Source organism: Solanum verrucosum, unplaced genomic scaffold (genome assembly GCF_900185275.1).
Source record: "Solanum verrucosum unplaced genomic scaffold, falcon-dt-bn FXZP01000038.1, whole genome shotgun sequence".
Taxonomy (NCBI): domain Eukaryota; kingdom Viridiplantae; phylum Streptophyta; class Magnoliopsida; order Solanales; family Solanaceae; genus Solanum; species Solanum verrucosum.
This window is the reverse complement of record NW_026020564.1, coordinates 2,010,792-2,029,264: the sequence shown is the minus strand read 5'-3', so window position 1 is coordinate 2,029,264 and position 18,473 is coordinate 2,010,792. Positions and strand designations below refer to the sequence as shown.

Here is an 18,473-nt window from a genome sequence, read left to right as displayed (position 1 = left end):
TAATTATTTGTAAGAATACCAAAGTACTGATGAAATATTTATGGTCTATGAGCATGAAAATATAGTTGCGGATGATATTGACCAACAAATGGCTCACAGTAACAATGTTGGTTCGTCTTCTCGGTCACATGATCAAGAAATGCAAGTGTAACGTGAGGAAATTATCCGTTCTATGTGGGAGGATTATATTAAAGACTAGTACACTACAATTTATGTTCAATTTTTTTTATTAAATTAAAGTTAGATGAAACAATTACTTAGGTGGAGAACAAATAACTTTGTAATAATTTATTATGCGATTTTATAAATTTTTGTTTATTTGATAAGATTGAATAAACAATTGAGGCTATTTTAATAGTTTTACAACTTATGAGATTTTTATGTTTATGAGAAAATATACAACACAAAAATTTCATATCGCATGTCCAAACAAAACTTTAATTTCATCTCATGATACCATATCATGATATCATATCGCATGGCCAAACGAGCCCTTAGTATGGATTACTTTTTCTATGTAGTTTGTGGTACGGATGCATTTATATATTAACTATATGAGAAATGTGAATTTATGATCTTTTCATAAAATTAGATATTTTATGTATATATTTTTTAAAATTGGTATAATATTCTTTGTTAACTCTCATGCTATTTTACCTTGTGCACATCTAAAGAATAATAGTCACTCTAGTCTCACTTCCTTATCGTTTCTTCTCCCTCATATATATCTCCACCCAATATTCCATACAGTTGACAAATATAAAGGCGTTGTTAGCAAACATTTTTGAGTTTCCTCAAGTATTCAAAACGAGTCCGGTTAAATTTGAATTTGTGTCACAAAATTTCATATTGAGGTTAAAGCATATTCCTTAACAAAATCAAAGCATATTTACAAATCAATTGAAATGAGAAAAATGGAAGCGAATCTCGGTGTACGCAGCCACCAACTCCTAATTCCTATACCACATAAATTAATTAAACTCAAAAATAAAAATTAACAACAGACAAAATTATGCAGCTTAACAACAAATTCATCACTAATTCTATTAACTACAAATCTACAATCAGAATTAAAGACAAAATTATAGTTAATTTCAATTAAAAAAAATAGAGGAAATATGTACTCTTTATTAAAGAAGAATGTAAGTGCATTAGATCATATGTTATCTTAAAAGAAAAGGAAAACAATGACCACCTAAAACTTACTAGAACTAATCAATTAATGTACTGTCAGAGATTAAATTAAATTAGATAATTAAGTTATTCTAAGCAGTCTAGCTAACCTAGCTAGTGCTACCAATTATTAATAAGAAATCCTCGACCTTCATCTTTTAGAATTTCATTTTTCATATTTTGACCCACTCGAAACGACCTTCCAATGGTTCCTCTTTCTCAAAGTCGAAGTTGTACCTGCACAAATATACCACGTAAATTTAAAATTTAAATTTTATAAGTTCAATCGGAAATTGATACTGATAACTTGTTAGACAATGTTAAAGGAAAGGAAGTTTTGCTTGTTGGATGAAAAATATCAAAAAGAATATTAACTATTTTCGAAATGGAAAAATCTTTTTGGCTAGAAAATTTGGCCAGAATGTTTTAAAATATTTTTACCTTTTTAACTTTAATATCTTTTAACTAAAAAATGGAAAAAAAGATCAGTTTATTTTAAAATAAAAAAAATATTAGTATAGTTTTATAAATTTTTGGCCAAATTGTGACCAAATTTTCTGATCATTTAATACTTTCCTTTCGAAATCTCACTTACAAGCACACACTTTTTGGTAAAATAACTTTTGTAACCTCAAAAATTGAATTGGGGCAAACGATAGAAAAGAAGAGTGGAAAACAAATGAGGAGAATATATAGTAGGTCTTCAATACTAATATCAAATATTGAAAAACCAAAAGAGAGAGAGAGGATTATGTACTTTTCTCGAAGTCGTTTTTCTCGAAGGCGTTTACATGTCCTTAGTTCGCATCTTGTAAAAAACTCTTCAATTTCTTCTGTAGTCGGAATTATTTCGTTCAATTCTACTTCACCGAATTCTTCAAGTGGAGGCATTTCGTTCAATTCTACTTCACCGAATTCTTCTAGTGGAGGCATTTTCTCCGACTCGGATTCTTCTTCAATCGACTTCTTCTCTCTGCAGAGATAGATAAAATAAAGGAGAGATGCTTATATAGTACTACTAGTAGAAAAAAATGAAAATGATCAATTTTAAAATTTGAAGAGCCCAAAAAATAAATAACACTACTTACTTGTCTGCAACTTCCCCACCGTTGGCCTGCAAAAATTCAAAATTCAAAATTCAAATACACTCTTATCAGATATATATCCAATTTTAAATCCCCATAAATATCTATATACATACAAAAAAAAAAAAAAACAGAGAAAATTCAGTTCAAGTAAAACTTGAATGACTGGGCGTACATCCAGATCTAGTGATTTCGAGTTGCTTGATCCGTTCCTTGAACAACAAGACATTGAACTCCCGTCCGATTCATAATTCTCAGAACTCGCCACCGGAGAAACTACATTTCCCGGTGTATAAGTATCACATATCTTCCTCTTTTTCATCATCATCAATGGTATGTCCATATCAACTACTACTACTACATCTGACAGTTGGATAATAGTAACCTCTCCAATTCTGTTTCAATTCCTTGTATACCAGATCAGGTAATTCTAGTATTTAGAATTTGTTATGAGGAAAGTAATTGTGAAATTTCTCTATCTTGGTCAGATTTATTTCAACTGTGAAGTAGAAGAGAGAGTAATGAATTATGACAATTTCGTCGGATTTTGCTTCTTATTATTGGATGATGAGTAGTGCTCTCATTTTTGTGGTCCTCCAGACACACACCCGTTTAATCTAACGGCGACTAAACGGGATTCCAGGACGACGTGATTGGGTGTCAAGTCAAATTATTATTATCAGATTTTAAAATTTATAAATCAAATTAACTACATTGGACTTTTCGATTTTTCGGTTTCTTGATAAATTACAAACATATAATTAACTTTAATTTAAATATATCTTTAGTCCTATAAAAATACAATAATCTAAGGTATTTTTTTAAAAAGAAAATAACATGATTGATACATATCAAAAATAATAATGAAATAGCATAAAACAAATATTACAAATTAATAATTCATTAAAAAAATATAATAATTTAAAAATATTAAATCATGCATGTCAAAATAAGTCTAATAAATAGTGTTATTACATGACTAAACATAGAAGAAAAACTAAAATTAAGTTATGTATTTTCATTATCTAAATTAATATAGAATTAAAGGAAAAATGTTTATTATTATTGTCATTCTTAATATTGAATTAACTTTTTTTTATTAGCATTGATTTAATTTTAAATTGAAGCTTTATTAGAAACTGCAAAGTGTAAAACCTAAGCAAAACAATTGTTTCAGTGGTTTTGGACTTTTGGTGAAAAGTTTGTTAACAGAATGTGAAAAAAGTTAAAACTAGAATATCTCGGTTTTAATTTGTTTAACTTGGTTTTACAGCACAAAAATTAAGGAATTAGAAAAAAAAATTAATCTTATAATCTTAGACTGAAAAAACAAATGTATGATGTACCAAAACTTACTTCCAGTAGAACTTCTTGAATTTTAAAAAACTTACTTATATTGTTTTATCTAAAATACAATTTTTTTTTTCCATAGGTTAGAAAACAAATTGCTATGAGCTCATAGTCGCTAAGAGGAAGAAAAACTCAATCGAACTCAAGTAAAATTAAGCCGTAATCTCTGGGGTATGATACCTCATAGCTTCATAGTTACAAGTCATTTTCTCATTACTTGTCTTAATCAAAGCTAGAAGTGAAAAACATTAGCCCATAAAATATAACTGCTTTGGTCCCATTAAAGTTAGTTTTAGTATATATATTAACCTAAATTGGCTCAACCTTACCAAAATTTTGTCAAAAAGTTGTTTTTATTTAATATGTTATACTTTATAGTTATATTATATTCCCAAAAACGCCCTGTTACATAGACACAAAATTTCAATAAGAAAAAAATGTACTAAAAGATTAAGAATAAGATAATATCTAATCTCTATCTATTCACATAGAAGAGCAGAAAGAAAAGTACTTAATATATTGTTTGTTTACTTTTTCAAATATATAAATTAATAAAACTACACGTTTCTACTCGTACAAAAAAAATAAAAATTCTTCATATAATTAAAACTAAGAACTACTCGTATCAATAAATTGTTCATAGTTGCAATTCTTCTCGTGTCAATACAAAAAGTATTATAAGTCGTAATTTTTCTCATATCAATATGATTTTAAAAAATAAATTACAAAATTTATGTGTAGTAATTTGAATCTCGAAAAAAATATATCATATAAATCCGTTCAGAAAGACTAACCATCGAAGCAACAAACTCCTTCCTAGATATATCCCTCCTTGATTGATTACTGCAAAATATAAACGACCAACAATTAATATACATGAATTGAAAATCACAACTTATAGTAGATTATTAAAGTATAAAATCTATGATCAATATTGAGATCAATTAATTAATACAAGTACCTTGAGACACAAGAAGAATAGTTTAACTTGAAGCTAGCAGCAAGAGATAGGTAATTGGTTTATTCTATCACGGTGCTGAGATAATATATAGTTTAATCACAAATCTATATTTATAGTTAAATAATTGAGTTTAGTTATAGATTAATGTGGATTAAGGCTTTTTCTTTTAACAATGATTCTTTTAGACAATATCCAATTATAAGACTGTCCAATTTTAGTTTAATTACAATAACCGTATGTTCGGATTTTCAAAGGTATATTTATTTCATGTGGAGTACTAAATTAAGGTTAATTAGTCGTTGGCAATTACTACTACCGTACATTGTCGAACCACTTTTAATTTATATGTACGAAAATATCTCTATATTAATTAATAAAGTTAATTATTATTTTGTTATCAAATAGAAGACTGATAGACATGTTATATAGATACTATTCCTCCCTCCCATTTTTTTTAAAAATTTTGATAGTAATTAACTTAAATAAAATTGACATTAGCATAAGCACTTTAATATAATTAAGATTGATGCAAGTAAATCTACTTGATTGGGACTTTAATATTAACATAATCACTTTAATATAAAAAAAAAGGTTTAATTTGGATTTCATTAAATTGGTTAGAAAATACTATGTCTTACTGCAAACAAGCAATTGATGCACTTATGTATTATGTTATTACTATTTTATGAGATAGTATTTTTTATTAATGTGCAGGCAAACATATATTTTTATTTTTAGGTGAAGATATTCAAGTGAAATGAAATATTGAAATGAATTTATTATATTTAGTCAATATTATTAAGGAATTGTTGGTTATGCAAATGCAGGAAGATTATTTGATATGCTACATACCATTTGATCGTACATAAGTTATATATTTGCATATGTGAGGGTATATGATCATATTATTATATTCTATTAAGACAGTTAATTATATTAAACTTGATATTTATTCAAGTCATGCGAAAATTAAAGCAAGTGACTTAACATATGAGAAATGTGTGGTTTTTCTCATGAAAGAAGTTTCCAATAATATTGAAGACATTGTCATTATTTACTTAATTCAATTGAAAGAAGAAAATATCGAAGAAGATAAAATAAATTACATGTCATGGTCCGAGCCTACATTCTAGACGTGGCCGACACTCAAGAACCGTTGCTGGTCCCCAAGCGAACCCCCATCCTGGTTGACTGCAAGCAGAAGACTAACTCAAGCATACACAAACATCAAACTGAAAGAAATGTTTAAGAACTGCTTACTGAATCTTAAATATCTCTGAATATATTGAGTATAAAATATAAGTTTTAAATAAAACCTCTGAAACTGAAAGACTCTCCAAATCTGTCTATCTATGAAGCCTCCACTGTATAAAGACAAGTGTCATGTAATACCTTGAACTTCGGTCACTTTTTAAGTTTTGGGTCAACTTCAAACAATCATATCTTTTAGCACATAATAAGTTAAGTGGCCCATGAGGTATCAAATTGAAGGTCATTGAGTCCTCTTTCCAACGCCGCCAAGTTTGCTCAATTCTGAGCTCAGATGAAGGAGTTATGCTTGTTTTAGTGCAACCTCTCTAGCTAAGGCATTCATCACCCGTTTTAAGAAAGGGTATTTTGGTATTTTCCTTTACCCACTAAGACTAAAACGTTTTTTCTACCAAAATAAGGGTCTAATCTGATTTAGACCAGTTTTCCACATTCCTAAACGCTTAGGGTTTTTAGAGAGAAGTTTTAAGAGGAGAAAAGGGGCAAGGGTTCAAGCGTTCTTTCAAGAACGGAAGATTTCGCCAAGAACAAGTATTCTTTCGAGGTATGTAAGCTTCTCACTGTGTTGGGATTCGTCGTCCACACTCCAATAATCTAATTTCCGTTCATGAAATCATTCATAATGAGATTCTTGAGCAGTTCTTGAGTTTTAGCCTCTTTCTTTAACTATGGGGTTTTTTGAATTCTTGAGGTGAGAGTCCTGCGAATGAGTGATGTTATTGATAGATTTTGTGTGGAATTTCATTGAATTTGTATTGGGTTTATGATTCAAAGAGAGTTTGGAAGAAATCATTCGATTCTACATGAGTTAGGACTTGAAATTGAGCAAGAAAATTCGTCGGATTTCTGGGCAGAAGGGTGGGTCGCCGCGCCAGCCATGGTGCTCGAACTATTGGTCAGTATTTTGGGGCCTTGCGTGCCGCACCAGCAGTGCGCCCCAAACATTGCCTAGTAGTTTGGGGGTTGGCGCCCTGCACCACTCATTGCGCCCGGGTCGCTAGGTCCCTTATCCTTCCGTCCTTCATTCCGTATGTGTTCCCTCGAATCGTACCAATGGTCTCTTCTTTATATTCACTCCTAAAGTCTTCATTAATCCTTGAGAGATCCTATATATCTTAATCACATCTCTTTATTTACATTTCAAATTAAAGTAAAGTTAAGAGGAAAGTTCAAGAGTTCATTTTTGAGTCATGTTGAGCATTCTTTTGAAATTGATTATAGTTTTGAGAAAAACCTTTAGTAAATGAGTATGGATAAGAGTTGCCTTTCATGTTTCAAAATGAATATAAGGGAACTAAGTATTCCTAAGTGTAATACTTTTACATTTTTCAAAGAGAGAAACATCTATGTCTAAATGAGTTATGAGTTTAGAGAAGTTTTCAGAGTATTACCTCTTTTAAGAGGATCTTTTGAGTAATTACCTCAAATTGAGAAAGTGTTATGTTTTAAAACTTTGAGAATGAGTTATATATTATTGGGAGTAGTATTGAGCATCGATATAGGGATGAGTTCAAACAACTCAAAATTAAAGTAACTTCTAAAGCAAGTGACTCTACACATGAGAAATGCACGATTTTTCTCATGAAAGAAGATTCCAGTAATATTGAAGACAATGTATTATTTACTTAATTCAACTGAAAGAACAAAAAATTGAAGAAGATAAAATAAATTACATGTCACAACATGAGCCTACACCCTAGACATGGCCAACACTCGAGACCATTGTTTGTTCCCAAGCGAAATCTCATCATGGCTTACTACAAGCGAAAGACTAACTCAAACATATACAAACATCAAACTGAAAGAAATGTTTAAGAACTGCTTACTGAATCTCAAATATTTCTGAATATATTGAGTATAAAATATAAGTTTTAAATAAAACCTTTGAAATTGAAAGACTCTCCAAAATTATGTATGTATGAAGCCTCTAGTGTATAAAGACAAGTGTGAGACCTACAACACGTCAATAAAAAATCTACTACTAACAACTCATAAAAGATGGAGTCTTTCGGAAGCAATGAGGCCTCACTCAAAGCTGACGAGCGGATAAAGTGATCTCAACGGAACTCCTGTTGAGGATCCTAAGTACCTGAATCTGCATCATAAAAGATGCAGGTCGAATGACATCAGTACATTGAATGTACGAGTATGTAAGATACCTGGATAACAAATAACTGAACATAAAAGACTGCAATAGATATAAATATATACCCAACAGATTTGTGTTCTGGAAAGTTGTTGGAGAGTAGTTTAGATAAGATGAAGAAAAATATTCTTGTTATTACTACTAAGTTGTAAAAGATTCTTCCATGTGGTTTCTTTGATGTGATGGAGCATCTTCGAATTCACCTTGTACAAGAGACCCGCCTCGGTGGTCCAATTCAAACAAGATGGATGTATCCATTTGAGATGTAACATTGAAATATTCACTAAGTTATTTTCACTAAGTTTATTTTTCTTAATTAACATATATAGATATATACATGTAGAAAAATTGGCAGTTCCAAGCAAACAATTGAGCAAAGGGGAAAGATCGAAGGATTAGTTGTTCAAGAGCATATTGGGAGAGAAACTGGTGATTTTTATTCTTATTACTTTGGAGATGAAGTGTCATGTAGGAGAAACACGCCCAATCGCAATGCTGAAGGTGATGTCGATCCTTTGTTTCCACCGATATCAATTTTTAATCAAAATGGTCAAGGATCTAAAAAGCCTGAAAAACGAAGCTTCACTAGTAGGGAAATGGAATCAAGTGTGACACATATTTTGCTTAATTTTCTAGAGATTCAACCATATCTCAAGTAAGTGTTAAAGTATGTTGTCAAATTACATACTAATAAGTGTTTATTAACTAACAAAAAATCTGAATGTACAATTATGAGCTTGTTCGTAAACACATGGGGTAATGAAACCGTCTATACGGGATTTTCCAAATGGCTAAGAGAATATGTAAGTGTGCAAGCTTATATTGAATCAATAAGTATTTAATAATGTATTCATGTTATACTGAATTGTATTATTTTGAATAACAATATATAGGTTTACGATGAATGTCGAATATTTGCAATTAGTGAGAGAAGTTGCACTTGGACTTGAATCTCAAATTCAGACAATGAATAAGTATTGTGTCAATGATTTTAAGTTTCAAACTGAAGAAGTTTCTACGAATAAGAAAACAAATAATAGTGGTGTCTGCATACAAGGTGATGTTGATGGTATTGGTCAAACTATTTAATATTATTGCCGGTGTCATTCATGAGATTATTAAAGTAAGGTATTCAGGTTGGCCTAAAAAGAATATCATATTATTTCTGTGTAAGTGATTTGACCCATCACATAGAGGCACAAAGGTGGATCAACAACATAATATAATTGAAGTTAGGCACACCAGGAAATACATTAGTTATGATCCTTTCATCATTACACTAAATGCTAAACAAGTGTATTACACTCCATATCATTACGTAGAGACAAAGATGATTGGTGGGTTATTATAAAGACTAAACATGTGGGAAGAATTGAAATTAACAATGTCTTAGATGTGACGTACCAAAATGAGGTTGCAATTGTTCAGCAACAAGTTGATGCTGAATTGGAAACCACACTAGAATATCCTCAACACATATTAGAAGAAGTACTAATGATGAGATAATGATAAATGTTGAGGAAGAAATAAATGAGGATGAGTAAAATGAATCATTTGATGACTAAGAATGTGACAATGAAAATGAAACAACTGAGGAGGGAGAATGGGAGAATAATGAAAATGAAACACGTGAGGAGAATAAAAGTAGAATGATAGACTATATGGCTAGTATGTAAGTTATTTTATTTTTTAATACTAATTTTATTTAATTTATGATTTGTATATATTATCCATGTAAATTTGCATACATATGTCATCAGGGGATGAAGGTGATAGATTTCGTGAGCATCTTGGAGTTAGCCAGCCTAATAAGGCTAAAAAGAAGAAGTCTAGGAGACCTGTAGATTTTGAGGATATTTCAGGATTTCTTTATTCTACGCCGGAGCGCATTAATCATGATACCTATTTATTGGCTGTTCCGTTTGGTACAACGGATCCTCGGGCATATTATCATAATTACCGTCGACCAGCCGGTGCTTCCTCTTCTTCATAATCATTGCCTCTACGACGCTACAAGGACCTACCTTTAGAGGCTTTTCATTGAGCACAAGCCTTATCGACATATAGGTTATCGACTAGTACTCCATCTCCCGCAGGTACATCTCCTTAGCTATCTGCCACGAGGATTAGAAATAATAGTAGTGAGTAGTCAGATGTTGTGGCAGGTACGTCTCCATTGACTCAACATTATGCGCATCCTGGTGTATCACCTATACCTAGTGCTACACTAGATGAGACGTGTGCTTTAGCACTGAGAAAGAGGGATAGGATTGGCAGAGTCGTAATTGAGTCGGATGGATCATCGTAAGTTTGTTTTGTTATCTATTTGTTACTTTATTTTACTTATTTTTTATACTTTAATATATTATTCATGAACTAACATGTTATTATGTGTTTTGAAGGTGGAATCCTGCAAAGGATGCTGCCCGTACTTTAAAAGAATGAGTGAGAAGACTTTTTACACATGCTTATCACTTTTGGAGCGAGATCCCAAACAGTTTACGCCAGACGATGTTTGATGGGTTTAAGGTAAATATTTTTAATTAAGTTTAATAATTTCAGTATACTTTACTTTTTTTTAATTATCTAACGCTATTCATTTTTTCAGATTGTGTGTACTTGGGAACGGAGATACAATATGGTCATGGCGACCACATTTAAGAGGAGGGCATCTGCGAGATTGCTAGCTGGCTAAAGAAAGTCTAGGATACTGATCACTGTCTAGGTTGGATGTTGACTGATATTTTTGATGAATTGCATCAGTATTGGAACACGGATAAGTTCAAGGCAATGTCCGAATAAGTCAAAAAGGCTAGATGCAATCTTAAGGGTGGCTCGTTGCACACCGGAGGTGCAAAGAGCGTTGCAACGATTACAAGAGAGATGGTAAGTTCTAATACAAGCTTTTAAATACATAATTAGAAATATAATTAGTTAATGAATATTGTTATAAATTTCATTTTTATTTATAGGAAAAAGAAATGGGGCGCACTCCCCTTGTACCGGAAGTTTCAAGAAGACTCATATGAAAAAGAAAGAAAATGAGTCGGATCCGGATGTGTGGGTAGAGGAAAGGGCCGAACGAACTTATGTAAGTAATTAATATGAAAAGTAAATACGAATAATGAATTTATGTGATTGGCACCCACACTAACCCTCCGGTGGGAGAACCACTACTACAACCCGACTAAACAACTTAAAGAAACTAAACCATTTAAAGATACAAAAGAAGGTTTAAATGACAAATTAAATATGAAGTTCCCATAAACTCCGAAGGTTTAACAAAGCAACTAATCATGACCCTCGCGGAAATTCAACCCCTACACCCGAAAGTCATTGTACCAAAACTCTACTAATCAACAAGTCTAAGAAAAAGGGGGTGCAACCCCGAAAGCTAAACATAAGTAAAATGTCTAAACATCTAGCTGAGTCCGGAAAGAATGGACTAAAACAAATGATGGATTCATGGCAGCAAGAAAAAACTGGTTCACCCTCAAATCTGGTATGGTTAATGATCTCCTAGCCGTGGTCTGTCAATAGCATCTTGAAGATGCACTGTACTTAACAAAGAAAAAACAAGTGAAGTATAAGTACATGAAAACAGTGCTGATAGGATCACGTGGCTACTCCAGTCAACGAAATATAAGCAAGTAATTACAACACCGTAAACACACATATATATAAGATGCACAATTCAATTATCATTTCAGGAGCAAGATACACTTTCCCAATATCAATGACAGGTAGACATAAATGTAATCATTATAAGTGGTCCTCTCATGGAATCCACACCCAAACTGTTAGTTTGTCGGAACGTGCCACCCGATCAAAAATACATGTGTCAGAACATGACACTTGGTCCAATATATGTGTTGGAACGTGACACCCTGTCCAATTTATGTATCAGAACGTGACACCCAGTCCAATCAGCACAACCATAGTCAAAATCACACCCATAATGAACAGTGCACATAGTCACACAGTCAAGTAACAAGTTCATGGCATGTAAGTTTTCACACATAATCATTTCATTAGATTCGATTCATGTTTCCCTAATTGCATACATGTATGCATGCAATGGAGCAATTAACATGCATATATCACACAACAGGAAGTCGTACCATCACATACCTCAAAACTAAACCTAAATACTCCTAAGACACTTGAGCCTTCCCTTTCCGGAGTCTTTCAGCTTGTTCTTGGTCTAAAACAAGAAATTAATGCAAGGATCAATAAACAAGGCCTAGTTTACCTGATTTATAACAAACTATTAACCCAAGGCCAAACTCATGATCCTAATGCTCAACTAGGGATTTTCCCCACCATTAACTTCAGGCCAAAACCCTCCCCCAATGATAATTAACAGGGATTCTAAGTTCTAAGAATCAAAATACGGATTAGGGGAGTAATTAACTTACCTTTAGTGCGAGAATTCATGAGAATTTGATAAAAAAACTGCCATGGGTCATCCCTTAGCTCTTAAGAACGAAGTTTTGCAGAAAATAACGTTTTTGGAGTTTTTCCATAATTTAAGTCGCGACTGTCCTACCACAGCGGCCGCCCTCCCTGGCGGAACTAAGCCCGCCCCGGTGGCTCGCACGGAGACAGAAACTTTGAATTTGAGTTCCAAGCTCCCATTTTGCAACACATCTTCAACCCTTGACGTTCTAAAACTACCCCTTCATTCCAAGATCAGTTTGAGTAGTTTTACTTGCCCAAATTTAATTTCGTAAAGTCGTACAGGCTACTTAACGTCTTGGCTATTTACTCACATGATCAAACTCTTAATTAAATCCCCCATACATTATCGAATTTCCCTAGCCCTCACCTGACTTAGATTTCATCCAAGTCTGGCCTATGTGAGAAATTTCCAAGTTACTACTCAGAATTTTTCTAGCCCGAATTCCTTCTCTATTGGCTTTTCCATAACGATTGGAATAGGTTGTTATATATATATATATTGATGCTAATTTTTATTTTTAATATGCAGAGCAGTATAATTTGAAATATAAAAAGTAGTAGGGGGACATACAAGGGTAGAGTCTATTGTCGAGGCTCTCGATATGATGTACGATGACTCCAGTCAGACTTAGAAGGTATTGGATCGTCATGTCAAGCCGAGACACTTGACGGTGTTCAGATTGCTTCTATGTCGGATCGATAGAAAAACTTACAGCAACACTGACAAAGTCGGAGCGAAGAAGAGTAGTTGAACAAGAAAGCATGAGTGAGACCATTCAGCAAATCAAAGAACAAGTATCGAACCTCATTTGTCGACCTGCTAAAGCATCTCATGCCCATGACACCAACGAGGAGAGTGATGATAAGGAATATTATTTCATAGACTGCACCCCTTAGACATCCAATCCTTATTTTATGCACTTTTTAAAATTTTGAAATGAATTTTGAAAGACTTTGTAAATCTTTAAAATGTGTTTTAGGTATTTTTGAAGGTTAATTTAAGTTTGTTGTTTTATATTTTGTGTAGCATGTTTATTATGTATATTACGTGATTGAGCTGAATTGATTTGAATTGAATTGAATTTGCAGGTGGGCAACGGAAACTGTCCAGTTTCTGCTGTAAAATAAATGCATAAAAAGAGATGGACAGGGTGGTTTTATCCGTCACTTTTCTGTATTTTCTTTAAAAAATCCCAGAAAAGTGACAGACAGAGTTCTTTAGTCTGTCGTTTTTTTGGGTTTTTCAAAATTTAATTTCCAGAAAAGCGACGGGCTGTGTCGCTTTGGCCGTCGCTTTTCAAGATTTTTAAAAGGTGTTGAGTGTCATCAATATGTGCTCTATTGATACCACTTGTCGTTCAAGTTAGCTTTAGTGAGCCTCATTGCTTTTGGAGTGTTCCACATCTACTTTTCAGTTTTACAATGTTGTGGGTCTTGTCCCGACTTCCATTATAGTTATTAGAGGATTCATAGACAGTAGTTTTGAAGAGTCTTTTCCCTACCTTCTTTTGTGATGTTTTGAGACTTGAAGTAAACCGTTTATGTTTAAGTAGATACTTTCAGACCTCTATTGATTTGGTCTATTATTGAGATCCTATGAGTAAATTCTTGTATTTGAGTTCTTATGTTGTTGAGTAAGTCTTCTGCTGAGTATTTAGCCAAGCCAAGGGTTCACTTAGGGACCAAAAATGGTTCTCGAGTGTCGGCCACATCCAGGGAGTAGGCTCGAAGCGTGACATACTTAGTATTAGAGCACAAAATTCAAGAGTCCTAGGGTAACTATGAAGCTATTTCTATAGAGTCCTATTTATGAGTGTGAAGCGTGCCACATCTATAATTAGGAGGGTACAACATTTAGGAAATAATTACCTTCCTTCTTACTCTTTTCCTGCGATAGAGTTCAACTCTATAAAAGTCTCTTTCTAATTCGTGCTTGTGCGTATCTTTTCAGATCATGCCTCCACGAAGAAGAGCTTTTCGAGTTCATCCTGCTAGAAGAAATGTTGATCCCCCGGATCAAGGGGTTCCCCATGCACCAGAAGTGCAACCCCCTCAAGGAGAGGTCACTAGTTCTGAGTTCTGAAATGCTATTTGGATGTTGAGTCAAGTTGGTCAACAGAGAGGGGTTCGACAAGATGTGGCTGATACATCCAGGATCCTTGAGTTCTTGAGGATGAATCCTCCAGACTTCACCGGTTAAAGTGTCACTTAGGATCCGGAAAACTTTGTGGAAGACCTGCAGAAGGTATATGAGGTTATGCACGTTGCTGATGTTGAGCGTGAGGAGTTAGTTGCATACCAACTTAAGGGTGTTGCTAGAATTTGTATGACCAATGGAAAAAGAGCAGGGTAGAAAGGGCACCAATTGTGAGTTGGGCTGTGTTTGAATGTGCCTTCATGGGAGTTTCTTTCCCTGTGAGCTGAGAGAGGCAAAAGTAAGAAAATTTCTCACTCTTAAGAAGAAGTCCATGAGTGTGCATAAGTACAACCTCAAGTTCACTCAACTGTCCCGCTATGCTCCGAAAATGGTTGCTAATATGAGGAGCAGGATGAGTCTATTTGTGTCTGGACTATCCCGCTTGTAAAGTAAAGAGGGTAAGGATGCCATTTTGATAGGGGACATGGACATAGCAAGGCTTATGATCCATGTACAACAGGTTGAGGAAGATAAGCTGGAAGATAGAGAGGAGTTTCGCAGTAAGAGGGCCAAGACAACATGTAATGAATCTGGACAACAAAAGGCCGGAAATGCGAATTGGTCATCTTTCCAACAAAGGCCAACTGGGCATGCACCATCCTCAGCTAGGGCACCTTCACCAAAGAACAGAGGTGAGTTCAAGAATCACAATACACAGAATTTCAGAGCTCGGCCTACTCAATCTCAGTGTGGCACAAGGGGCCAATTGGACTCCTACTTGTGCTAAGTGTGGTAAGAACCACCCAAAAACGTGTCGTGATGGCTCCACGGGTTGTTCAAGTGCAGTCAGATAGGTCATTTCATGAGAGAGTGCCCTAATAACAGGCAATGTAATGGTAATGGGGGCAATAAAGTCCAATCTTCTTCAGCGGCTCCACCAGACAGAGCTGCACCTAGAGGAGCTACTTCAGGGACAGACAGAGGAGCAAACCGTCTGTATGCTATCACCAATCATCAAGAGCAGGAGAATTTGCCAAATGTTGTCACTAGTATGGACAGAGTCTTTACTTTTGATGTATACACATTACTTGATCCAGGTGCGAGTCTATATTTTGTGACTCCATATATTGCTATGAGGTTTGATATTCTTCTTGAACAACTTCTTGAGCTCGTAAGTGTTTCCACTCATGTTGGTGAGTCTATTCTAGCTAAGAGCATTTATCGTGACTGTGTCATCTCTGTCAATCATAAGGACACCATTGTTGACTAAGTCGCGTTAGACATGGTGGACTTAGATGTTATTTTAAGTATGGACTAACTTCATGCTTGTTATGCCTCAGTTTATTGTAGAAATTGAGTAGTTAACTTCCAGTTTCCTAATGAGCCAGTTCTAGAGTGGAGGAGTAGTTCAGCAGTGCCTTCAGCAGTGCCTAAATGTCATTTCATTTCGTACCTTAAGGCCAGAAAGTTAGTCTCTAAGGGGTGCATCTATCACTTAGTCTGAGTTAATGACTCTTAGTGTTAAGACACCGCCTATTTAGTCAGTTCCAGTTGTGAGTGAGTTTCCAAAGGTCTTTCCAGATGATCTTCCTAGAGTCCCTCCCGAGAGAGAAATCAATTTCGGCATAAATATTCTTCTTCATACTCGACCCATCTCTATTCTACCATATAAAATGGCTTCAGCCGAGTTGAAAGACTTAGAAGAGCAGTTGAAAGATCTCATTAATAAGGGTTTTATTCGACCTAGTGTCTCACCTTGGGGCGCTTCGGTCTTATTTGTGAGGAAGAAAGATGGTTCTCTTAGGATGTGTATTGATTACCGCTAGTTGAACAAAGTCACCATAAAGAATAAGTATCCCCTCCAAGAATTGATGATCTTTTTTATCAACTTCAGGATGCTGCTTGTTTTTCTAAGATAGACATCAGATCTGGCTATCATCAGTTGTGAGTAAGGGAAAATGACATCCCAAAGACAGTATTCAGGACCCATTATGGTCATTATGAGTTTCTTGTTATGTGATTTGGCTTGACTAACTCTCCTACAACATTCATAGATCTTATGAACATAGTGTTTAAGCCATATCTTGATATGTTTGTTATCGTTTTTATTGATGACATTCTAATTTATTCGAGGAATGAGAAGGATTATGTTGGTCACCTAAGAATAGTTCTCCAGACCCTCAAAGATAGAGAGTTGTATACTAAATTCTCCAAGTGTGAGTTTTGGCTTGAGTCTGTGGCATTCTTAGGCCACATCGTGTCTAGTGAAGGGGTTCAAGTTGACACTCAAAAGATTGAAGCAGTGCAGAACTAGCCCAGACCTACATCTCCAACTGATATAAGGAGTTTCTTGGGATTGGCTGGTTATTATAGAAGGTCTGTCAAACGGTTTTCATCTATTTCGTCCCCGTTGAGAAAGTTGACTCGAAAGACAACAAAGTTCAGTGGTTTGAAGCTTGTGAGAAAAACTTTCAGGAATTAAAAACTCAGTTGACTACTGCTCCAGTGTTGACCCTGACAGAAGGTACGTAAGGCTTTGTTGTGTATTACTATGTGTCCAGAGTTGGACTTGGTTGTGTATTGATGCAGAATGGCAAAGTTATATCTTATGTCTCCATACAACTTAAAATTCACAAGAAGAATTACCTGACTCAAGATCTCGAGTTGGCTGCTGTAGTATTTTCTTTAAAAATATGGCATAATTATCTCTATGGTGTTTATGTAGAATGTGTTCACCAATCACAAGAGTCTTCAGTATGTTTTCAGTCAGAAAGAGTTTAATCTTAGACAGAGGAGGTGGTTGGAGTTACTCAAGGATTATGACATGAGTATTCTCTACCACCCAGGTAAGGCTAATGTTGTTGTTGATGCTTTGAGCATGTTGTCTATGAGAAGTATTGCTCATGTTGAGGAAGGCAAGAAAGAATTAGCCAAAGATGTGCACAGACTTGTAAGATTGGGAGTCCGATTATTGGATTCCAATGAAGGTGGAGTAGTGGTGATGAATGGGGCTGAATCATCACTATTGTATGAAGTGAAAGAGAAACAAGACCAAGAACCTGTTTTGCTTGAATTGAAGGCTAATGTCCATAAGCAGAAAGTTATGGATTTTGAACAAAGGGGAGATGGTGTGTTGAGGTATCAAAGTAGATTATGTGTACCAAAAGTGGATGAACTCCAAAAGAGTATCATGGAGGAAACTCATAGTTCCAGATATTCAATCCACCCTAGTTCCACAAGGATGTACCGTGACTTGAGAGAAATTTATTGGTGGATTAGTATGAAGAGGTGTATTGTAGAGTTCATCGCTAAGTGCCCGAATTACCAACAAGTGCAGGTATAACACCAAAGGCTTGGTGGTATGGCGCAAAATATAGATCTTCTAGAATGGAAGTAGGAGATGATCAATATGGGTTTCATTACTGGCTTACAGCGATCTCGCAGGAAGCATGGCTCGATTTAGGTGATTGTAGATCGAATGACTAAATCAACCAATTTCTTGCCGATAAAGACTACCTATTCGGCAAAAGATTATGCCAAATTATATATTCAAGAGATAGTCAGACTTAATGGAGTTCCTGTGTCTATAATTTCATATAGAGGTGCTCAATTCACCACACAATTTTGGAAATCTTTCCCGAAATGTTTGGTTTCAAAGGTGAACCTTAGTACCACTTTCCATCGTCAGACCGATAGTCAATCAGAGCGTACGAGTCAGACTTTAGAAGATATGTTGAGGGCTTGTATGATCGATTTCAAAGCCAATTGGGATGATCACTTACCTCTCATAGAGTTTGCTTACAACAATAGTTATCACTCTAGCATCCAGATGGCTCCCTATGAGGCTCTTTATGGGAGAAGATGTAGATCTCCTATTTGATGGTTTGAGGT

At 34.6% G+C, this 18,473-nt stretch overlaps 2 protein-coding genes across 2 annotated transcripts in view; one reads left to right on the top strand and one right to left on the bottom strand.

Annotated features, from left to right (window-relative positions):
• Positions 1-18,473, top strand: part of LOC125810235 (red chlorophyll catabolite reductase, chloroplastic) — a 1,038,333-nt gene that overhangs the window by 15,222 nt on the left and 1,004,638 nt on the right. The gene's annotated exons all lie outside the window — the stretch shown is intronic.
• On the bottom strand, positions 1,340-2,601 carry LOC125810278 (uncharacterized). Its single transcript, XM_049489784.1, has 4 exons — positions 2,434-2,601; positions 2,262-2,287; positions 1,905-2,146; positions 1,340-1,410 (listed from the first exon to the last, which is right to left on the bottom strand). Exons 1-4 carry the CDS (start codon positions 2,599-2,601, stop codon positions 1,340-1,342), a joined length of 507 nt encoding a protein of 168 aa, XP_049345741.1.